The sequence below is a fragment of the Choloepus didactylus genome, chromosome 22 (genome assembly GCF_015220235.1).
Source record: "Choloepus didactylus isolate mChoDid1 chromosome 22, mChoDid1.pri, whole genome shotgun sequence".
NCBI lineage: Eukaryota > Metazoa > Chordata > Mammalia > Pilosa > Megalonychidae > Choloepus > Choloepus didactylus.
Window position 1 is genome coordinate 32,879,437 of NC_051328.1, and position 22,137 is coordinate 32,901,573.

General features: G+C 38.9%; 1 protein-coding gene across 2 annotated transcripts in view; it reads right to left on the reverse strand.

Annotated features, from left to right (window-relative positions):
- ADAMTS18 (ADAM metallopeptidase with thrombospondin type 1 motif 18) overlaps positions 1-22,137 on the reverse strand; it is a 156,065-nt gene that overhangs the window by 35,077 nt on the left and 98,851 nt on the right. For both annotated transcript variants that reach the window (XM_037815927.1, XM_037815926.1), the window contains exons 14-16: positions 21,182-21,312; positions 20,228-20,351; positions 19,237-19,481 (exon numbers count right to left, since the gene is read on the reverse strand). In XM_037815927.1, the coding sequence (XP_037671855.1) occupies positions 19,237-19,481; positions 20,228-20,351; positions 21,182-21,312 (500 nt within the window). The remainder of the gene's footprint in view (positions 1-19,236; positions 19,482-20,227; positions 20,352-21,181; positions 21,313-22,137) is intronic.

The window sequence follows — 22,137 nt, forward strand, 5'->3', positions numbered from 1 at the left end:
ACAAACAAAAACAACCAAGATGTTGAGTTTCCCCAGGCCTCCACTAAAGCCAACCATAAAAAATTATCAGTATTACCAATAAGAAGAGAACTTACACAATCTGCCCACTGCCAAACTTGTACCTGCAGTTGTACCCACATACTCCTCTTCCATTTTTGTTACTCAGGAAGCAATGGCTCCTGTCTAAGTTCTGGTCTTCCACCTGTGCACCGGATTCCAGCTGCCCTCACCTACATAGGATATTGCTACCACAGGCGTCTCCTCTCCTTGAGCCTAATGGAAATTTCCCCGTCGAATGGATCAGCTCCATCAATATCCAAATATGTCATTATATCTCTCATCTTAAGGAAAAATTTATCTCCACTGCACACTTCCTTCCAGCTAGTGTCCCATTTCTCTGTTTTCCTTTACATCAAAAAACCCTCTAAAGAGTTACCTTAACTCTCTAGCAAGGGCACATTGTGATATTTCAATAGTTAGTAGTCCTCATTTACAGTTAATCACTTCTTCTTTTTCCTAGCCACCAAAAGCTTGCTGGTTTTTCTATCTCGCTGACCTTCATTCCTAGTATCTTTTACGGAATTCTCCTTATCTCCTATTTAAGGCCAAAATGACCTAAACCGAGCCCTCCACCCTCTTCTCTTATTTATCACTGCCTCTTATCCCTAGGTGATCTCCTGTGGTCCTATGGGTTTAAGTACAATCTACATGTAGACCACTCTCAAATTACAACTGGACATCAGTGCTTTCCAATAGAACTTTCTACAATGATGATAACGTACTATAATTCTGTTATTCCATATGGTAGCCATAAGCCATATGTGGCTATGGAGTAGTTGCAGTGTGCTTAAACTTAAATAGCCTTGCATGGCTAGTGGCAACCATATTGGACAGCACAGTTGGACATGAAGTCCATCCTCTGGGCTCCATAGCCACATATTCAACCACTTACTCAGCATCTCCACTTGAATGTTTAAAAGGCATACCAACACCCAACACTGAACTTGTGATTCTCCTCTCTATATCCTGAAAAGCTGTTCCTCCCCCAACCATCCCTCTCATAAAACAGCGACACATCATCTAATTGTTAAGGTCAAAACAAAAAGCTGGACCACCCTGGACTTGTCTCTTTTTATCACATCCCACATCTAATTGATCAGGAAAGGGTGTTATCTTCATTTTCAATATATCTCAAATCTGGCCATCTCTCACCATCTCTACTGCTCAGGCTGCCACCCTGGTTGAAGACATCATGATCTCTTTTCTGATTTTCATGGTCAAGGTTCTGAAAAAGGCACTCTAAGGAAGAGGGGAATCATATTCTCCAGTGGAGGAGATGAGACAGCTCCACAGATAAAAGACACAAAACAACAAAAGAGAACTTAGGTTCTCTTTGACGATTTCTATTCCCCACCTCCCCTTCTCCCATAATTTAAATGAAAAATGTAAAGACCCTCAAAAAAGTAAAATTTTTGTACTAAAAATAAGAACAGCATGAGGATATTTAATAGTATAAAGGGATGAATCCATTTCATATTCTCAGAACAAGAAATTTACTTATTCCAGCAAAAGAACAGAAGTAACACAATTTACTATAAACGTTCACAGAAACACACAACCTTAATTACTAAAACTCATAAAATACAGAGCAGCTGGGTTTTTTTTATGTTGCTATTAGTTTTATAGCCAATGGATTACAGGAAATATTGTTTATATTTTATTTGTTGAACATATTAATGAAGTCGATGCATGCATAAATGAATTTTAAAAACCTCTCAAAATAAAATGCCTGTGTAGCCACAAGTTCGCATAGAGAGTTACACACAAAACCACGTAGGCTGAAAAATGATATATGCATAAACCAGCAGAAAGCTAACTTAATTTTTTAACATCAGTTCATTAAGTCCTCTTCAAGATTATATCTAAACAAATAAACATTATGATTATATATATAAAAGATGAGCATATTCTAATTATACTATTTTCTTCTCAGTGTTAATTAAGGTCTTCTCTGCCTTTTTCTTCAATCTTATAATGAGGAGACGTGTGGCCAAGACGAAAACACACAGCAGTGAGCCTGTCTCTTCCTGTCTGATGCCTGTGCATAGTCAATTCTTTGGAATCGGACTATCTGCCTGGCTCGTAGAATCTCTGTGTGCCTCTGCTTCACCCCTCTTCTCAAAGAGACTAAATTTTGTTAAAGAAATCAGTCCCACCCTCAGGAATGGCTACATAATTTGCAAGGCCCAGTGCAAAATGAAAAAGCAAAGTCCTTGTTAAAAAGTTATGAAGACTTTCAAGATAGCAACAGCAGAGCATTCTACCAAACATAGGCCCCTCTGAGCATGACATTCTTTGTGACTTTGCAATCCTCATGCCTGCAAAGTCACACCTGCTCAACCTTAAGCTCAGGTTTTCTCATCTGGATCAATCTTACGCCACAATTAAAATTTTTTTAATCCCTAATGACTCTGTGGTCTACAAATGACTTCTCTCTGTCTTGGAGATGGAGACAATAGCCTTTCTACCTGGTGGTCTTGTTTCAGACCTGAACGCCTCAGTGCAACCTTCACCATTTTCTCTCCCATAAGAAGCTGGGAAGCAGGAGAACTCTGGGGAGATGCGTGTATAATCCCATAACTAGATTCTAACTGCCCCTACAAACCTGGGGAAGACATCTGGGACAATACGTAATTTGCAAATGATAATTCCCATCATTCATATCTATTTTAAATCATTTTCAATGACCTTGTCAAGAGAAGTCAATTGCTTATTTCAGCACTAGTGAAGAATACAAATGCCCTCGCAGATCACAGGAACAACACATGATGGGAGGGTGAAGCTCCCTCCTCAAATTGCAAAACATCACAATAAAGCTGCTCCCAAACCACCCGTGCTGCATGTCAGACTGTACAGCCGAGCTGTTAAATGCACAAATTTGGAAAGACCGCCAGTGATTCAGTCTACTTATCTGGACGTGGTCCAGAGAATTTTCCAGCCAACTGGCACTTGGTCTCTGATTTACAGCTGGCAAGCAACCTCCTTAAATGTTTCCAGGTCCTCAGTAGAACTGTTTAATGTCTACCTTTAACACACTAACCACCTGACTTCAGACACAACACTCAGCAGCTCTGACCGCAGGGTACAGAGTTATAAAATTTATATGTTCTTAAGTTTGAAAACCACAGAGGAGGCTGGAATCCACCGACTGCCTTTGGAAGGAGGGGGCTGCACTCTCTGCGGAGGGGACACAAAGTTAAAACCCAGGACAAACTGGATAATCTAGGTGAATAACTTTCTTTCGCTCCACTCTTGATCTATTATGTTAAAACTATAAATTGCTTCAATCAACTTTGTACCTGTTTCGTTACTTAAGGATTTTTTTTTTTTTTTTTTGGAAAGATAATGTCCTCATTTTCCCAAGGAAATCAAAGGGTTATGAATAGGTTTTAAAGCCTGGCTTTTTCTTTAATGCATGCTAGGAAATAGGTTTCTTGACTTCAATAACAGATTTGATTGCTTTAAAAATCATAATAGCAATACTTACTGCATGCATATTGTGGGAAAGGCAAAACATTTCACATGAATTATCTCATTTAAAATTGGTAACAACATTAAGAGGAAGGCACAGTGCTATTACTATCCCAATACGTACATGAATAAACAAATACACAAGATCACATAGCTCGTAAGTGGCAGAGCTGGAACTCGAGTCTCGGGTATCATCTGACTCCAAAACTTGAATTCTTAACCTCCTAAAACACTGCCTTTTAAGCCCTGAAACACAAAGTCTAGGACTCTAATTTGAAATCCTGAAAATTGTACTAAGTGTTGAAAAGATTCTATCACTGGGACTCGATAGCATGTGGTAATGTTTATTTTGTGCTACCAGGTTTGGACATGAACATTTTATTTCTTAAACATGCTGATATCTGATTCAAATATATATGATTTTTTAATCTCTATTTGTTTTCTCCTTGTGTTTGTTTAAATGTTTTAGTTAACCGCTGTTTTAAGAATTGAAGCAAACAGCACACTCTAGAGATTGACCCTTCCCAGTGAATCATGAATTGCCCGATACATTAGATGCTGACTCACGCTCAGGAGGGGGTAATTTTGTGGTGCAGATTACCACATATTGGGGAGCCCTTGTGATGTTAAGATTCATGCCTTTTTTCTTGTTTGCTTCAAAACTTGAAGAGCATGATTGGGGATCAACATTGCTATTATGCGTGAATGATGTGGAGTAGAAAGGAGACAGTAACACCTAGAGCCTGACAGGGGCCTCGGAAGCCCATTGGCAAGGCGGTTTCAGAAGTGTGGGCTGCTCTCTCTCTAACTAAGCCACCTTGGTAGGTGACCTTGCTACCTTCCTCCCTATGTGGGACCTGACTCCCAGGGGTGTAAATCTCCCTGGCAACACAGCATATGACTCCCGGGGATGAGTCTGGATCTGGAATCATGGGATTGAGAACATCTTCTTGACCAAAAGGGGGATGCAAAATGAAACGAAATAAAGCTTCAGTAGCTGAGAGATTTCAAATGGAGTCGAGAGGTCACTCTGGTGGACATTCTTATGCACTATATAGATAACACTTTTTAGGTTTTAATGTGTTGGAATAGCTAGAAGTAAATACCTGAAACTACCAAACTCCAACCCAGTAGCCTTGACTCTTAAAGACGACTGTATAACAATGTAGCTTACAAGGGATGACAGTGTGATTGTGAAAACCCTGTGGATCACACTCCCTTTATCCAGTGTATGGATGAATGAGTAGAAAAATGGGGACACATCCTAAATGAAAAATAGGGGGGTGATCTGGGTGTTTTTTTTCTTTTTTTTTTTTAATTCTGATTCTGATTCTTTCTGGTGTAAGGAAAATGTTCAACAATAGATTGGGGTGATGAAAGCACAACTATAAGATGGTACTGTGAACAGCTGATTGTACACCATGGATGATTGTATGGTATGTGAATATTTCTCAATAAAACTGAATTAGGAGAGATCTAAGATGGTGGCATAGAGAGGAGTGGAAGCTAAGTAGTCCCCCTGGAACAACTAAAAAAAAACAGAAACAACTAGTAAATAATCCGGAATAACTGCAGGGGGACAAACGTGACCGTCCACTCATCATACACTAACCTGAATTAGGAGGATTGCCCGAGATCACAGCATAAAATCTGTAAGTAAAAACTGTGGATCCAAATCGGAAGACCCCTCCCCCACAGCCCGAGCTACAAAGCCTTGTGGTGCCAGAGAGAAGCTTTCTCCTAGCAAGGGAACATAGCTCAGCTGAGCTCCAACTGGGGGTTTTAATTAGCGAGTGTGAACTGCTCACTATGAGGTACGAATCCCCAACAAGTAGACAGAGGCTTTGGGTGATGACTGACCTTGGAGAGCCAGAGGGTTGCCTCAGACTAGCTCTGTTCCTTTTTCGACTCAGTGGAGAAAGCCTCAGTCATTCCCAGTTCTGTGACCCAGACAGAGGTGCAGCACAGGCAGAGAGAGACCACTGAAATGCTAATGACCTCCCCCTAAGGCATCTATCTTCTCTAAGAGGAAAGGGGTGGGGCCCAGCTCCACTACCTGCCTTTCATTTAGAACTTACACCAGTCAAGAATTATAGGCTAATCTTTGCATCAGGCAGAGAGCGCCCCTGCACGGCCCGGCGGCCTGGAGCTTCCCTTGAGGGACGACGTGCACTAGTGACATAGCACAGCCTTCCCTCAGCAGAGGTTCTGGAAGACCACAGTTGAGAAGGGGGTCCCGCTTGGAAAACCCAGGGATGCTACGTCAATGCTGGTGGTTTGTGGGTCAGCGACAGAGAGGGTCTGGAGCAGAACTGAAATGAAAGCTTAGACTCTTGCAGCAGCCTTGAATCTCCAGGAACGCCTGGGAGGTTTGAATATTAAAGCTGCCCTGCCTCCCTGACCACCCAGATACACGCACCATGTTCAGGGCAGACAGCTCCAACAACAAACTCAAACTGAGTTCACCAACTGAACCCCACAAAAAATCATTTCCCCACACACCACAGAGACTGAGTTGGGGAGAACTGACTTGAGGGGTATAGGTGACTCGCAGACGCCATCTGCTGGTTAGTTGGAGAAAGTGAAAGCCACCAACTTGTATTTCTGAAAAATTAGATTGGTATTTTATTTTATTTTTTTACAACTTGAAAGAACCCTATCAAGCAAAGCAAATGCCAAGAGGCCAAAAACAACAGAAAATCTTAATGCATATGATAAAACCAGACGATATGGAGAACCCGATCCCAAACACCCAAATCAGAATATCAGAAGAGACACAGTACTTGGCACAATTAATCAAACATTCACAATCGAGGAACGAAAACATGGCACAGGATATAAAAGACATGAAGAAGACCATGGAGCAGGATAAAAAGGACACAAAGAAGACCCTAGAAGAGCATAAAGAAGAAATTTCAAGAGTAAATAAAAAAATAGAAGATCTTATGGAGATAAAAGAAATTGTTGGCCAAATTAAAAAGACTCTGGATATACTCATAATACAAGACTAGAGGAAGCTGAACAATGACTCAGTGTCCTAGAGGAACACAGAACAGAAAATGAAAGAACAAAAGAAAGAATGGAGAAAAAAATTGAAAAAATCGAAAAGGATCTCAAGGATACGATAGATAAAATAAAACATACAAATTTAAGACTCATTGGTGTCCCAGAAGGGGTAGAGAAGAGTAAAGGTTTAGAAAGAGTATTCAAAGAAATCGTTGGGGAAAACTTCCCAAACCTTCTACACAATATAAATACACAAAGCATAAATGCCCAGCAAACTCCAAATAGAATAAATCCAAATAAACCCACTCTGAGACATATTCTGATCAGACTGTCAAATACTGAAGAGGAGGAGCAAGTTCTGAAAGCAGCAAGAGAAAAGCAATTCACCACATACAAAGGAAACAACATAAGACTAAGTAGTGACTATTCAGCGGCCACCATGGAGGCGAGAGGGCAGTGGCATGACATATTTAAAATTCTGAGAGAGAAATATTTCCAACTAAAAATGTTTTATCCAGCAAAACTTTCCTTCAAATTTGAGGGAGAGCTTAAATTTTTCACAGACAAACAAATGCTGAGAGAGTTTGCCAATAAAAGATCTGCCCTACTTCAGATACTAAAGGGAGCCCTACTGACAGAGAAACAAAGAAAGGAGAAAGAGAAATAGAGAATTTTAACAGACATATATAGAACCTTACATCCCAAATCACCAGGACACTCATTTTTCTCTAGTGATCACGGATCTTTCTCCAGAATGGACCATATGCTGGGACATAAAACAAGCCTCAATAAATTAAAAAAAAAAAAAAAAAAAAAACTGAACATATTAAAAGCACAATCTCTGACCACAATGAAATACAAATAGAAGTCAATGATTTTTGAATTGTAACTCCACTATTTACTTCCTACATGATATAAAATACACAAACTCTAATGACAAATCAGTGGTTCTGAACTCAATGTAAAATATGTAATTTTTGACAAGAACTATATAAAGGTGGGGGAGTGGAAGAGTATGGGTACATAGTTTATGCGTCTTATTGAAATTAAGTAGGTATCAAACAAAAACAAGATTGTTATGGATTTAAGAGTTTAATTTTAAGCCCCACAGTAAACACAAAGAAATTATCAGAGAATATGACCACAGAGATGAAAAGTAGAGTATGGGTTAAGAGAAATAGGGGAAGGGGTAATGGGGAGTTAAGAAATGAGTGTAGAGTTGCTGTTTCAGGTGAAGGGAAATTTCTAGTAATGGATGGTGGGAAGGCGATAGCATTACAACATTCTAAATGTAATTAATCCCACTAATGGAATGCTAGGGAGGGGGGAGGGGTGGAATGGGAAGATTTAGGCTGTATATATGTTTCCACAATTGAGGGAAAAAAAAAAAAAAAGACAGTCTAAATAGATGGCAATTGAATGCCAAGGATGAACCTGGATGGGATCTGAGGATGGAGGACAGGAGGCTCAAAGGGACACAGTTGAGACATAAGGAAAAGGAAACACAGACTGTAAGCTTTGTATCATTGTTGGATCTCTCGTACTTCTTAGGTGCGCTTAATGGGATTGCATAAAAGAATGTTCTTGTTCATGGGAATTGTATATGTGAATTATAGTGTTTGTTCAAGGATGTATGCAGCAAGCTCTCATATGTTCAGAAGACAGAGCAATAGATGATGGATGATAGGGAGGGAAAGAAATAGCGGTCTGACAACATGTTAAAGTTAGCGGATCAGGGTATCGGGGGGGAGGGGTCAGGGAATGCTGGAGTTCTGTGTATGGGGTTTGTATTGTTTTTGCAACTGTTCCTATAACTTTGAATTTATTTCAAAATAAAACATAAAAAAAAAAAAACTGAATTAATAAAAAAAGTGTGGGCTGAGCAACTGGCCTCGACCACAGTTCTAATTCAGCTCATCCACATTTCTCCGAGTTTGGTGAAGAGAGATGAAGAGTATGCTCTGACCTGTCACAAAAGTATTTGCCCCCCAAAAACTGGAGGCCCGCACTTCAAATAGCAAATGGCAATCTCTAGACAAATGATGTGCCATCTCGAAAGTACCTCTGAATCGTCGTCTCCAGTCTGATTTTTATGTCATCTGTTTGGAATTAATTCTCCATTATCTCCTTGCCTCTTTTGTGTTTTGTGTCTTCACTCAGTCCATGCTACTTGGCTAATCTCCTTCCCCTTACACTGATTTTATCCCAAGGCACATCTTTACTCATTTCAGCCCCTTCCCACAGGGATGATTCAGTCAGCGGAGTCTCAAGGAAGGAGCTAGACGAGAAGGTAATACTTTGTCAGCGGTACTCACACACTGTCATCTCGTTGATCAAGTTGCCTGCCCACCTGGCACCCACCACCCCATCATCTCCTTTTGCCAACGAGTGGAGGAAGCGCTCATTACAGTAATTTTCTTTAGATGTCTTTTCCTGCCTTGTACCTGGCCCGTGGTTAACCGAATTCTCACTTACTGTCATTGCAAAGGCCGCTGTAGGTTTCGGCTTCAGGATTCTCCCTGGGTACAATATCAAACAGGAATGGACTTTCAAAGAGTTAAACACTGCCTTTTACCACTTAACATAGAGGGGAAAAAAACTTTAACACAAAGGAGAGTTTTTATTTTTAAGACTTTTTAAAAGAAGACTGCTGTAAAAACATAGGAGATCGCATTTCAGTAATAGAGTAGCATCCTGTGTTATCATGTCATCCTGAATCACTGTTTATCAGACAGGGATGAAGTTACCTTATAAAGAAACACTCACAATGAACATCCTGTCCTCCACTTCAACAGCATGACAGTTTGATAGAGAATATGACTCATTCACTGGGGTGTGTGTGTGTGTGTGTGTGTGTGTGTGTGTGTGTGAATGTGTGTGTGTAGAAAGCTCATCTTCAATCGTTTATAAAGAATGTATCATCTCTAAGTGGATGCTTGAGCTAACTGTGAAAAAAAAAATTTTGTTTTTAATCCTTATTGCCAAAGCCACCTAAAATTGTGTATTAAACAGGCCTTTTCCACAGTGCTTAAACAAAGAACAAAGTCAGTGACCTTAAATTACCTACATCTAAATCTCAAAATGGAAAAACATTAAGTTTCAACTACACTCAAAAAGCTCAACATGTCTACTTCAGATGAAATGACTGTTTTTCCTCAAAGTCATCTGTAAAATTCAACAATGAGCCTCAGTTTTCACACTCCTACTACTTCAAAATTCAATTTCTTAACACATAAACATTTTAAATGCAGCTGTTTGGAGTGCAGGATTAACACAGACTTTAGTTTTTCTTTGTGTCCCCAACACAATAAAACAAAAATAATGTAAAGTCCTCTGCATAATTTCCTAAAGACTATTAAGATACAAGTCTGCCTTTCATCAACGGCTTTCAGTCAACTAAAAGTACACCACGATAGCAAAACAGTCCTTTGTCTTCATGCCAGACTTGGGTTTTGGGGAATAAGTGGAACAAAATAAATATGTGGAAATTATCTAGGTTTATAATAACTTTATCTGTAGTGACCTCAGACAGTATGATTGCCAAATCAATATTTATTTCTCCTTGTGCTGGGACATGCATGTGTGTGAGTAGTCCCCCCCTCCCCGGGGATTGCAGAAATATGATACAGTATCATGAAAATTAGCTGCTTTTTTCTCAAGTTATTTGCATGTATATATACGTATGGATTTCAAAATAACCTGATTGGTAGACTTAAATAATGCCTAAAAAATTTAAGACCTAAAATAATCATATAAATCCTTGATTACCCTGAGGATCTTCCCTTGGCCACTGAGGAAATCAGTGGAGACCAGCATTGTTTAATCTGACATCCACCTGCTGCAAATGTTGAAATCATCTTGAGCCAGGGCTCTAAGGAGAATGAATATATGTAACAGAAACGGCATTTTAAAACTGGGTGGCATGTGACTCAGTGATAAAAGTGAAGGTCCGTTTTCCATTTAGTTTAAACTTTGAGCTTCCCTATGAAGACATTCTCTAAAGTTTTGACATATAAAAATAACCAGAAGCAGAAGACATTTTTATTTGGTGTCAGGCTCTGCACTTATTTCTTGGGGTTAACTGACAGCAGTCAAATAGTCCCAAGACTGCATCGCCCCACCTCATGCTAGAAAACACCGAGAAATAATGGAAATATCTGGTAAAACCACCACCCTAAGAGAGCAATTTGCTTCTCTCCCAGATTGAATGAACTCTACTTATTTAGTGAACTAACTTAACCAGTCAGCAACTTCCAATGTGTAAATTATTCACTTTGGGAAAGGCAAGCATTTTAGGAAGCATATTGTTTCCTAACATGCAATTTAGGAGATCAAATTTCAATACCCTAAATGCTAGTCTCTGTACTTAATTTTACAGCTCTAAGACCATTCCTAAGAGATGACTGAATCCAGTGGTCTATACCAGGTGTGCTGCAGAAGTCCAGGGATCTTCAGACGACATCAGATGATGGCTGCGTTTTGGGACAGAAAGAGTGAAATGGGATGATGAGGTGCTTTGCTCCTGATGGTTAGAGAAGTTCTTACATCAGTTTTATTTATCACCTCCACTTTAAAACTGAAGAATGAATTTCATCATTGGGTGCTATTTTCTAGCATCAATGATGTTCCAAACTCTATGCCAGTTATAGAAGATACAGAGATGAATGAGTCAGGAGTCTGATGATACAGGGTTTCAGGTGTTATAAAAGTGCTTCAGGACAGAACTATAAACACAGTGGCTCAGCCTGGGGGAATCATTTCCCAAATAAGGGAATTGTGACCCAGATAATTTAAGTGACTTGTCCAAAGTCACCTAGTTAGTAGCAGAGCAACCCATGTCACAAGTATCTATGCAGACATATCATGTCCTAACCCACGTTGCCTCCGAAAAACAGCAACGACAAAAAATGGGTTTTACACACCAAAACTTGCTCTTTGCATTTTTAATGACTTGAGACTATAAAGTTTTCATGACACAGTTTATGTCCTAAATCTGTATATTTCCAATGTCCATCCCAAGGTCTGGACTAAATGAATGTTTGTTGAATTGTTGTTTATCAGACATTGAGAGCAAGTGAACTACTTTGAAGGCAGTTACCTGAATCAATACAAAAAAGGTGGTTTACGACGGGAATTAGCTAAGCTATTGGGGGGATGTGATGCGATACATAGAAATGAGTATAAAAGAAGGGCAGTGTCCTCACAATGCCATCCTTATGTGTTTTGGCAAACATACCCTTCTGCTGAATTTTACACTATAATAAGAACTTAGAGAGCATGCAGTAATTTTAAGCGGCCAGAAGGGAAAGAGCTTTCTTTTTCAGACTTATACTTTCTGTGGATGGAACAGAATTTTTCATTTTGATAGGTTCTCACACTTTGATTTCAGCATCCCACAGAACTGTAAAACACATTCAATATTTTTATCCTGGAGTGCACATTGCTTGGCTCCAAAAGTATTCATTTTGGTTCAATTCATAGCTGTATGGAAAGGCGCATGAATTTCAACTTTTTTTTTTTAAAGGAATACAGCCATGGATTACTTGGATACTGATATATATAGTCTAGTTTTGGAAAAATGTAATTTCTTGCTTAAAGTAGTTTTAAGTTTTTAAAATCACTGTATTCCAACAATTTTGGAGAGGTATGAGTGCATGATAAAACTGACCAGAAATTTGAGGATGTTCTCCTGAGAACAATAAATAGTAATTTAAATATTAAAGTCACTACCCAAATTCTTTTAAAAGGTAAACAGACATCATACTGAGTTATTAGACTTGGTTTTTTTAAGCTCATGACATATTTGCAAGTTTTGAATGAAATCATAACTCCTTTAAAAACACAAGCAAGCAATGTCCAATTAATCACGTAAATTTCCATGTAGATTGTTTTAAGACAGAGCACATTCCCAGGGTCCTAATTTAAGCTTTCTCTGAATCTACAAGTAGTATGACCACATAAAGTAAGACTTTGAAAAACAATAGCCAAGCAAATGTTACCTTACTACACTGTGGCAAAACTATTTGGTCATTATCAGAGATATTATTTATGTAGTAGTAAAAATATCATTCAGAAAAATTACACATATCCAGATGAACCTGGGGAAGTCTTAATGCTTTTATTTTGATCTTCCCAACATTTCTCCTATTAATTTTTTCTCTTACAAGGCACTATGCGTATTTACAAGGAGACAGATTGATGAACCTGACCAATTTTAGAGAAGTCCATCACCAACTGAGGTCATCTTTCCATTTCTCAAAAATAGCTTCTAAACATCAAGGAAAATTTTATACCTGGTGAACAATCCAAAAATCTAGTTTTAGTCAAAGCTAAATAATATAGACAAATGCGATATAGAGCTATGCTCGGACTTTAAAAAAGCACAAATAAAAACGCACAGCTCAAGTCTGGAATGGGGTTCAATAACAATGGGGCAATTATCTAGTAAATTTGACAAGGACAGGGGCGATTTCAGGTTCTAAAGATGAAAGTAAGAAGGAATTTGGTCATTTACTTGGAACTTTCCATCATTTCTTGTCTTATTCTTTGTTGTGGTTTTCCTGTAAAAAATATATGTTTAAGGGCAAAGCTCAAATTACAAACAGAACTGTGAAAATCTACTGGAACTGCTTTGAATAAAGTTGGAGAGAAGCACAGCAAAAAAATGTTTGCTTGTCGTGAAGTAGTAAAAACCATATTTCTCATCAGGAATGATCTGTACGTTGTTGTGATTGCCCATGGCAGAGGCAGTGACAGTCCCCTAGCCCTACTTCCCTGCTTAGGTTACTTTTCAGTCACAGAGCTTGGTTTGGGTACATTAGTTTAGAGATGGACCAAAGAAAGTCCTCTTGGCAAAACTAACGAAGCCACGTTGCCCTGTAACGGATACCTTGCAAGCTCAACCTCTCTAAAGAAAAGGAAAAGATATTTGCAGCTCAGGTGCTTAGTAGAAGAGAATCAAATAGAGCAAACCTATACATCTAAAAAAACAAAAGATAGAAATGTCCAATTACAAAGCTCAATTTCTATGTCTTAGGTTTAATTAAAAGTGTAATTGCAGGGGTTAGATTCATTGATGAGTTCCAAACTACACTAGCTTTAGGCCAATTTTAATTGGAGTTCTTACTCTCTTCCTCTAAAATGAAGACTGAGAGGTTTGGAAGAACTTTTCCTAGTAGAACAGCATGGTAGTTTGACTCATGTACCTCAACAGAAGACATGTTCTTAATCTTAATCTGAGTTCCTGTAGGTGTGAACCTAACTGTAAATAGGACCTTTTGAAGATGTTATTATTAATTAAGGTGTAGCCAAATTGAACCACAGAGGGTCTTAATCTATATTACTGCAGGCCTTATAAAGCAAGAGACTTCAGACGCAGTTGATCAGCAGAAATCAGAAACTGGGAGAAGCCAGAAGATGGAGAAGTCAGAGAAAGCCACGAGAGGAGACCAAGAACACTGCCATGTGACAGAGGACTGCCGTCACCTTCGATTCTGGGAGAAAGCACGGCCTTGCTGACATCTTGATTTTGCACTTCTAGCTTCCAAACTATGAGCCAATGAATTCTTGTTGTTTAATCCAACTCATTGTATGGTATATGTTACAGCAGCCATGGCAAATCAAGACAGCCAGCCTCTCTCTGAATAAGTGTTGTGAGATCTTTGATGGATCTCCCATCATGTGGACAGAGGAGATGCAACTCAGGACCACGAGACAAGAAGATTATGGAAAGACAACTCGTGCTCAAGGTCTACTGCCAAGGTTGCAAACTCAAATACCTACAGGGGCCCAAAGTTCCTTTTTCTTAAGAGAATTGAGAATCCATAGTTTTGTAAAAAAAAAAAAAAAAACAACAAACAAACAAAACACCTGATACTAAAGTGTATTAGTTAGGGTTCTCTAGGGAAACAGAATCAATGACAGATATCTATAAATATAAGATTTATAAAAGTGTCTCATGCAACTGTGGGTATGCACGAGTCCAAATTCCATAGGGCAGGCAGCAAACTGGCAACTCCAATGAAAATGTTTGATGAACTCCTCAGGAATTGAACTGGCAACTTCGATGAACTCCTCAGGAAACGCTTCGCTGGCCAGCCAAAGAAGTGAAGGTCCTCTATCTGCCGCACTTAAAAGTCTTCAATTGATTAGATTAAATCCAGCTGATTGTATTCTCTCGTTGCAGAAGACACACCCTTTGTAGACGTCATCTGTCACAGTTGCAGCCAATTGACTAATGATTTAACAAAACAGCCTTCTGGTTTATTAAGCAGCCACAAACGTTCTTGTAGCAATGGTTAGGCCAGTGCTTGCTTGACCAGACACCTGGGCACCATCACCTGGCCAAGTTGACACATAAACCTAACCATCACATAAAGCATTGATTCATTTTATTTTAATATCAAGCAGTTCTGGGAGCTGGATTTGGCCCATGGTCACCAGTTTGCTACCAGTGTAGTTTGGAGCTCATCAATGAATCTAACCCCTGAAATTATACTTTAGTCTGAAATTTAGCTTTTTTTTTTTTTGAGAAATATATGTGACATGTTCAAAAGTAAAATTATTATCATGGCGACAAACACTACGTATCAAGCACTTTCTAGGCACTGAACTTACACTATCTTAAATTATCCTTAACAATAGCCCTCCAAGTTAGCTAGTTATTTGCCCATTTTACAGATATGCATATTACATTGTCATTGTTACAGAGATTAAGAAACTTGCCCAAGTTACAGAACTAGTTAAGGATCCATACTCTAAACCACACTATGTGGACAGCATCTGATTTAGAAACTAAAGTTACACTGTGCTTATTTTTATCTGTCTCCTATTCATTTCCCCTACCTAGTAAATGTTTAAGGCAAGTGCTAGTCAATTACTACTAATCAGAGGGTAATCCTTCATTTTGTACCACCATAGGTCGTTTGTCTAAAAAAAGTATTTCTCTCTGTCATTTATACATAGGGCTTCGACATCACAGGAAATTCTGTGATTTTAAAATTGGAAGAACAGATTGCGTCGTCTTGAAACTGTGAAACTGACACTTGGCAGGTTTCTCCAACTGCCTCCAGAGAGTGTCTTGAATTTCATCAAGGAAATACTTGCAAAGCATGTGCTAAACTGAATTTGCATAACTTGTGAGTATGGAATTCAGACACATCCTAAATACCTTAAAGTCTGGAAGGAAAAGTATACAGTAGGAACAACAGTAGAGAGAACAGCTACGACAGTATCCCTACAGCCATGCACAAGGACGTTTCCATTCTCAAGTCTGTGGGCATGCAGGTGCAGGGCAAAATCACATGACAGAACGTCGGAGTGATAAAAGACGTGCCTCTCCATACACAGTCTCGTGACACCTGTGAGGATCACATTTCCAGACATAAGCAAGCCTCCCCATGCCAGTTCTGTGTTCCTCTATTACTGGTATCAACCAAGGTTCAATGGCTTCTTCACAAGGCAAATTCTTGACATTGCCTTGATTTAGCTACTCCCAAGAGGCAGCTTATCAAAGAAAGCTGGCATCTTAGTGTTATCCTCAATTAACAAATGATATATACTACTTTAGATGTGTTTGACAACTAATTTATATCTTCATTCCAAGGCTTTTTTGATGCATTGTAAATTCATACACAACTGCTTACTTGAAAGCTACTCTTAAACGTCTGAAGGGGCATCCCATCTTGCTAAAATGGAAACTTCCCACCCCTACACCTGTGTTCAACCATCCCCAAGTCATTACAGCGGCAAGACCTTCCACCAAAGTGTTCAAGGCAGAAACATGGAACTCTTTCTCAATGCATCCTTCTCCCTCAGAGTCCATATCTAATGTGCATCTAGTAACTTTTCTAACAACCTTCTATTCTCAATCCACAATATATTGTACACATATCCACTTCCCTCCACCTTACAGCCACCATCTCAGTTCCAGCTTCCATCACTTCTTACTTGGAATTCTAGAACAGCCATTTTCTTATATACCCAACTCAATTCTTGAACTTCAATCACTGAACTACAGAGCAACCAGAGTGAAATTTTAAAGCTAAAATTAGACAGCCACTCCCTTTTTTAAAATCCTGATGTTACTCTTCGAATGAAATTCAAACTCCTTACTATGATTTATTATGTGCTCTGTGACCTGTTGCCCCTACTATACCCATCTCACATCCTAATACCCTTTCCTCACTACTCCACAACTAACTCGGTTTTTTTTTAGTTCTTCTAAAGCATTGACCTCATTCTCTCCATGGGGTTTTATATTGCTGCTTTCTTCTCCCTGAATTTCCTTTTCTTTTCACCTGACTGGGTCTTTGAATCCTTCAAGTTTCACCTTAACTGGCAGTTCCCAGAGAAGCCTTCACCAAACCCCCAGTGTAAACACAGTCTCTCTCTGGTTTCTTTTCTCACACTTATTTTCTTCCAAAGAACTTACCACAATCTATAACTGTGTGCTTATTTAGATATTTATTTGTGTAATGCTATGTTATCATACCCTCTCAACACTACATGTTTCATGATTACAAGGGATTTTTTTCTCTGTTACCTACCACTATATACACAGTTTTTCCTCAGCAATGAGCACAATGGGGGCTCAGGGCAGGATATACAGAAGGAACTCAATGATTATTTATTTAATGCTTGAATATTTTTGCTTTTCTGCTTTCCAAAGTTCTAGCAAATCCCAGAATTCATTAGGAAAACTTCAGCACATCATCTTAATTCACCCCAGATAATTCAGCACCCATGGAATCCAAAGTCCCACACACAAGGTAGAGGAAATTAGTTTCTACTACTTTCAACACTGAACTGTCATGAGCTATGAAGGATCATCACCAATGTCATTATAATATGGTATTTACTCAGATAATTATTCTGCCCCACAAGCATGAGAATGAGGATGATAATAAATTGAGGGTTTCAGTTTAGACAGAGAAAGTATCTGTCTCTGAAAATTGCATCATTATTTACATATCTGACCAAAATACCTTGCGATGGGTAGGCACACGGCATGCTAGAGGCTCCATAGGGACAGGCACTATGTCTATATCCTCAGCACCAACTATTTAAATTATTGAATTTATTTAAAATGCATCAATTAATCCACATAAGATAGAAAGAGGGAAATAAAGAATTTTAAGTAAAATAAAGAATTTTAAGTAAAAATAAAGTAAAATAAAGAATTTTAAGTAAAAATCATCTGACAAGCTTCTAATAGCAATCTTCTTAGTATTCAATTTTCAGATCAGCTCAGTTGTTGCTGTCTGAGTTGGGCAAAATCACAAGATGTGTTCTCACCACTTTATGAATTCAAATATGGGTGGTACAGGTTTCCCAGGACATACTATCTATCTCCCACCTCTTGTATCGCTCATGTACCTTCTACAGAGACAAGCGTAGCCATTTCACATTGAGAGAAAACCTTACCACAATGAGTGGCTGAACCTTTCCACCACCTGTGGTAATGGTAATGTGGTACGTAAGTGATTCAGAAAGACTGGTTCAAACTGCAGTCCTGCAACTTACTAACTGGATGGCATTAGGCAGATCACCTGATCTTTTTGAGACTCCATTTTCTCACCTGTAAAATGGGGATGCAATAACAACATCCACTTCATAAGGTTGTTGTGGGCATTCAATAAACAAACGCATGAAACTGACTGGTACAAAGCCCGAACTCAGGAAGGACTTAGATTTATAGCCTTGACAGTGATGATGGTGGTGGTGGTAGTGGTGACTGCACAAACCTTGTTTCATTTATTTTAAAGAGAAGGGCAGTATGAGCAGACTGGATGCAGATTATCAAGCTCCTGGATGCAACAGATGTGGATGCTAATTCAGCTCTGGTTTTCCTAGCTGTGTGAGTTAAGTGAGTCTTTTAACGGCTCTTCACACTTGATTCTTATTCTTCTGGGAAGTCAGTGGGGTAGGTTTACTATCCCAATTGTGTAGGGGAGAAATTGAAGCTCAAAATGGCAGATATGACTGTCTGCACATCTGAGTGGTCAGTAAAGAGTCGCCAGGACCATTTCTGCATGACTGGGGGCAGATCACTTGACCCTGAGAGCCAGTGACTGGCCCCATTTTAAACAAACAGGAAACCAAACTCAGAGACTCTATGAGGACTAAAGAACATGCACATACTATAATTGCCCTTATAATTATAAGCAGCATTGTTAGCTGCTTTTATTATTGTTAATTTATTACCGCCCATTGTATTTGTTTTCTTACCTCTAAGGAAACCTCAACCTAGAGACGTAAGGTCGTTGGGCATGACTAAAACTCTCCTGACGCTTACACAAGTGTTCTTTCTACTACCTGCCTCTGCCTTGTAGACCAGTTTGGACCAATGTGATGAAAAACTACAATGGATTGTCCAAATGGTAGACACAGACCAACCAGAACTAATCTAATGAGTATTCCAATTACATCCCTTGCCGTTCAAGAGAGTCAAGCGTAATGGTATAAGGCTGACATCTTAACGTGAAAACCAAATGAGATTTCTAGGAGGCCCATTTTATCCTGGTCCCTTTCCAAATATGGAGCTGCATTCCATCTTCTTCTGTTTGTGCCCTGAAATTTAGCATATCTGGAAACAAATTTGAACTAGAGGGATTGGAGTTCTTTGAGCTAGCCTAAAGTGCAGTCATCACTGTACACTTAGCAAAGGCACTGAGAACTGAATAAACAGGAGGGGCTTACTTCAAAGACCAACGTCTCGTTGGTGGGCCCGGGTGCATACAGGCGTTCCGGACGGTTGGCGGAGCGCTGGTACTCAAACGTGGTCCCGGCGAAGGGGAACTCCCCAGGCCAGTTGACACTCCAGTCCCCTGTGAGGTAGTACTTTTGGCTGAGACTGCGAACTGCGAGATAGTTGGAAGATATCTGTAGCTCCTGGACTTCAATGTTTCGGGCCCCAGCGGGGACGGTGACCATTGGGTAATATTCTAAATGAAAAGAATTGAATATTTCTCTTTTCCACATTGTGTACTGGAAAAAGGTGACTAGACATGCCCAGAGACAGTGTCCATTTTTATAGGGTGGGAGTTCTTGAATAATAAATTGACATTCATTCCTACTCTGTGAAGTGACAACTATCCATTGGTTCATTTTCTGAGTGGTAGAAAATGCATGTGGCTTTTCCAAAGTCTTACCAAGCTTGGGTATCATATAAAGGAGATGCACTCTTCTTCTGAGACCAGCAGAGGCCCAAAAATTTGAGAAATCTATTTTGTTTTTTAAATATATTAGAGGAAACACAGAGCCATGTAACCTTACGAGTGATAGTCAGAAAACTCAGCTCAAAGTTCAATTTTACTTAAGATGTTCAAATAATTGACTCAAATATTTATTCAATGTCATAGGGATCATCTAAGTTTCATGTTCTTTATCTGACAAATGCATCTGGGGCATCTGATAACCTGATCAGCATATTAAAATTCTAGAGTAGGAAAGCATTTGTTTAACACATTTCTGAGATATTGAAATATTAAGGTTTTGACAGAACCCCACCTCCCCCAACTCTGGAAAACCATTTACTCACCCTTGCTCTTACACAGATGACACAATTCACTATCATCGGTGTATTGGATGGGCTAGTAAAAGGCTCAACCATATTTAACCGACCTTAACTTGTTAAGCAGTAAATGAAGTGTTCCACCAGGGATGGCAATGAAACAGCAGCTTATCTTACCTTTTGCTTTATGCTGGTTGAGGTACAGGCCTTTATAAAACTTGCAAGTTGTGTTATCACCTTTGCAAATACCACATGCATCCCAAACTGCTTTAGAGCCAAGTACATGATCACATCCCACTGGCTGTGATTAAAAAAAAAAAAAAAAGTGAGAAAATAAAAAATCTGAGAAGCCAGTGGCTAAGAATAACTAACAGGGACATGATTTCCTGCTTTTACAGAATATTAGGGAGTCAGTACAGCTTTATGGTTAAAAGTACAGATTAAGGTTTGACTGGGGGTCAAAATTCTTCCTCTTCCATTACTAGATACATGACAGGGCAGATTATATAATTTACAAGGCTTGGATTCTTCATCTGCAAAACTGGGATAAAAGTTACCGCTGCTATTAATGGCAGGTGAGCCAGCTAGCTCTCCCGGTGGAAACATAAAAAAATGCTAAACCACACACACACACACACACACACACACACACACACACACACCCTTAAAGGATTAAGAGTTCACAACAAACTAAAATAAAACAGAAGGTGGGTCCCCAAAGAGACAGGAAAAACAATCAGGAATAAATAGCGGTGCCACTTCAAAACACATTTGTAAGGTTTAAATCATGCAGTAATTATGTTTAGTAAACATGCAACAAAAGTTTATAATTATTAAATGCTAATTTAATTTTTACAACTACTATGTAAACTAAAATATCTCATCATCCCCCTCTTATATATGTAAAAATTTAATGAAAAGAGAAACTGAAAAATTGGATGGAATTCACACAGAAACTAGGTAGGGGATTTGGAGATGGTGCTCACAAACAAGTGAGAAATTTTGCCCTCTTCTCCTACGCCATCTGCTTTTCTCTAGACACAGAATCTCTTCCACACTTCTCACGGCATACATCTGATATGAGGAAACACAAGCACAAGCATACGCTCCAAAGCAGGAATGTTCTCTTACTTCACAAATCCCATCAATACAAACATCATTCTTGTTTGGAGAGCAAGGAGTTCCATCTTTCACCTTGCCAGACATGGCAAAAAAAAAGTCAAAGTTTTCGGCCTTGCAGTAGAGTTTACATCGATCTTCCTCTAGAAGCAAAGAGATCAAGATAGGACATGGTCAAGGGGAAAGAACAAGGAAAATGACACGACCACCAAAGGGATGAATTTGATTGTACTTAGAAAGCTATCACGATCGAAATGGAAACTGTTATGCACACTTACACACATACACACACATATATATTTGCATGTGTGTGTGGACATGCATGTATGTGGCTTTTAAAAATATACAGTCAATTTAGCAGTTCATATTAAATGGTTCTAATATTAATACATAAGAATTTTATTTTCCAGTTCACAGCAATAGCTACCATACACATGATCGGTGGGTTGTGTAGCTAGCTTACTTGGATAGTAAATATTTTAGGCTTTGCAGGTTCTATGGTCAGACTCTGACAAAATGTAAATAAGGATGTGTGGCTGTGCTCCAATAAAACATTATTAAAGAAAAAACCACATCAGAATTGGCCTGCAGGCCAGTTTGCTACCCCAATTTAGGACATGGATTCCTTTAGTTATTTACTCAATCTGTTAAGAGGAAAAATTTTTGATACTTTATAAAAAAGACATATGGTCAATAATGTTTATCAAACATGGTGAAGAAAACATACGAAATGAAAGCAGAAGCAAATAAACTTAACCTGAGGACTAAAATTAACTTTTATTGACCATTAAGTCCCTGAAGAAATTTCTGGTATAGCAGGCAAAAAGGAAAGATTATTATATTTATACAACTCTTGTTATCAGAAAGAAATTATGATGCCAATTTCTCAAATAGAAAGCCTTCCTCTGAGCCAGGAATTCCAGATGACATTTTTCACATGAGACTGGCCAAGACAACACTGAACAATA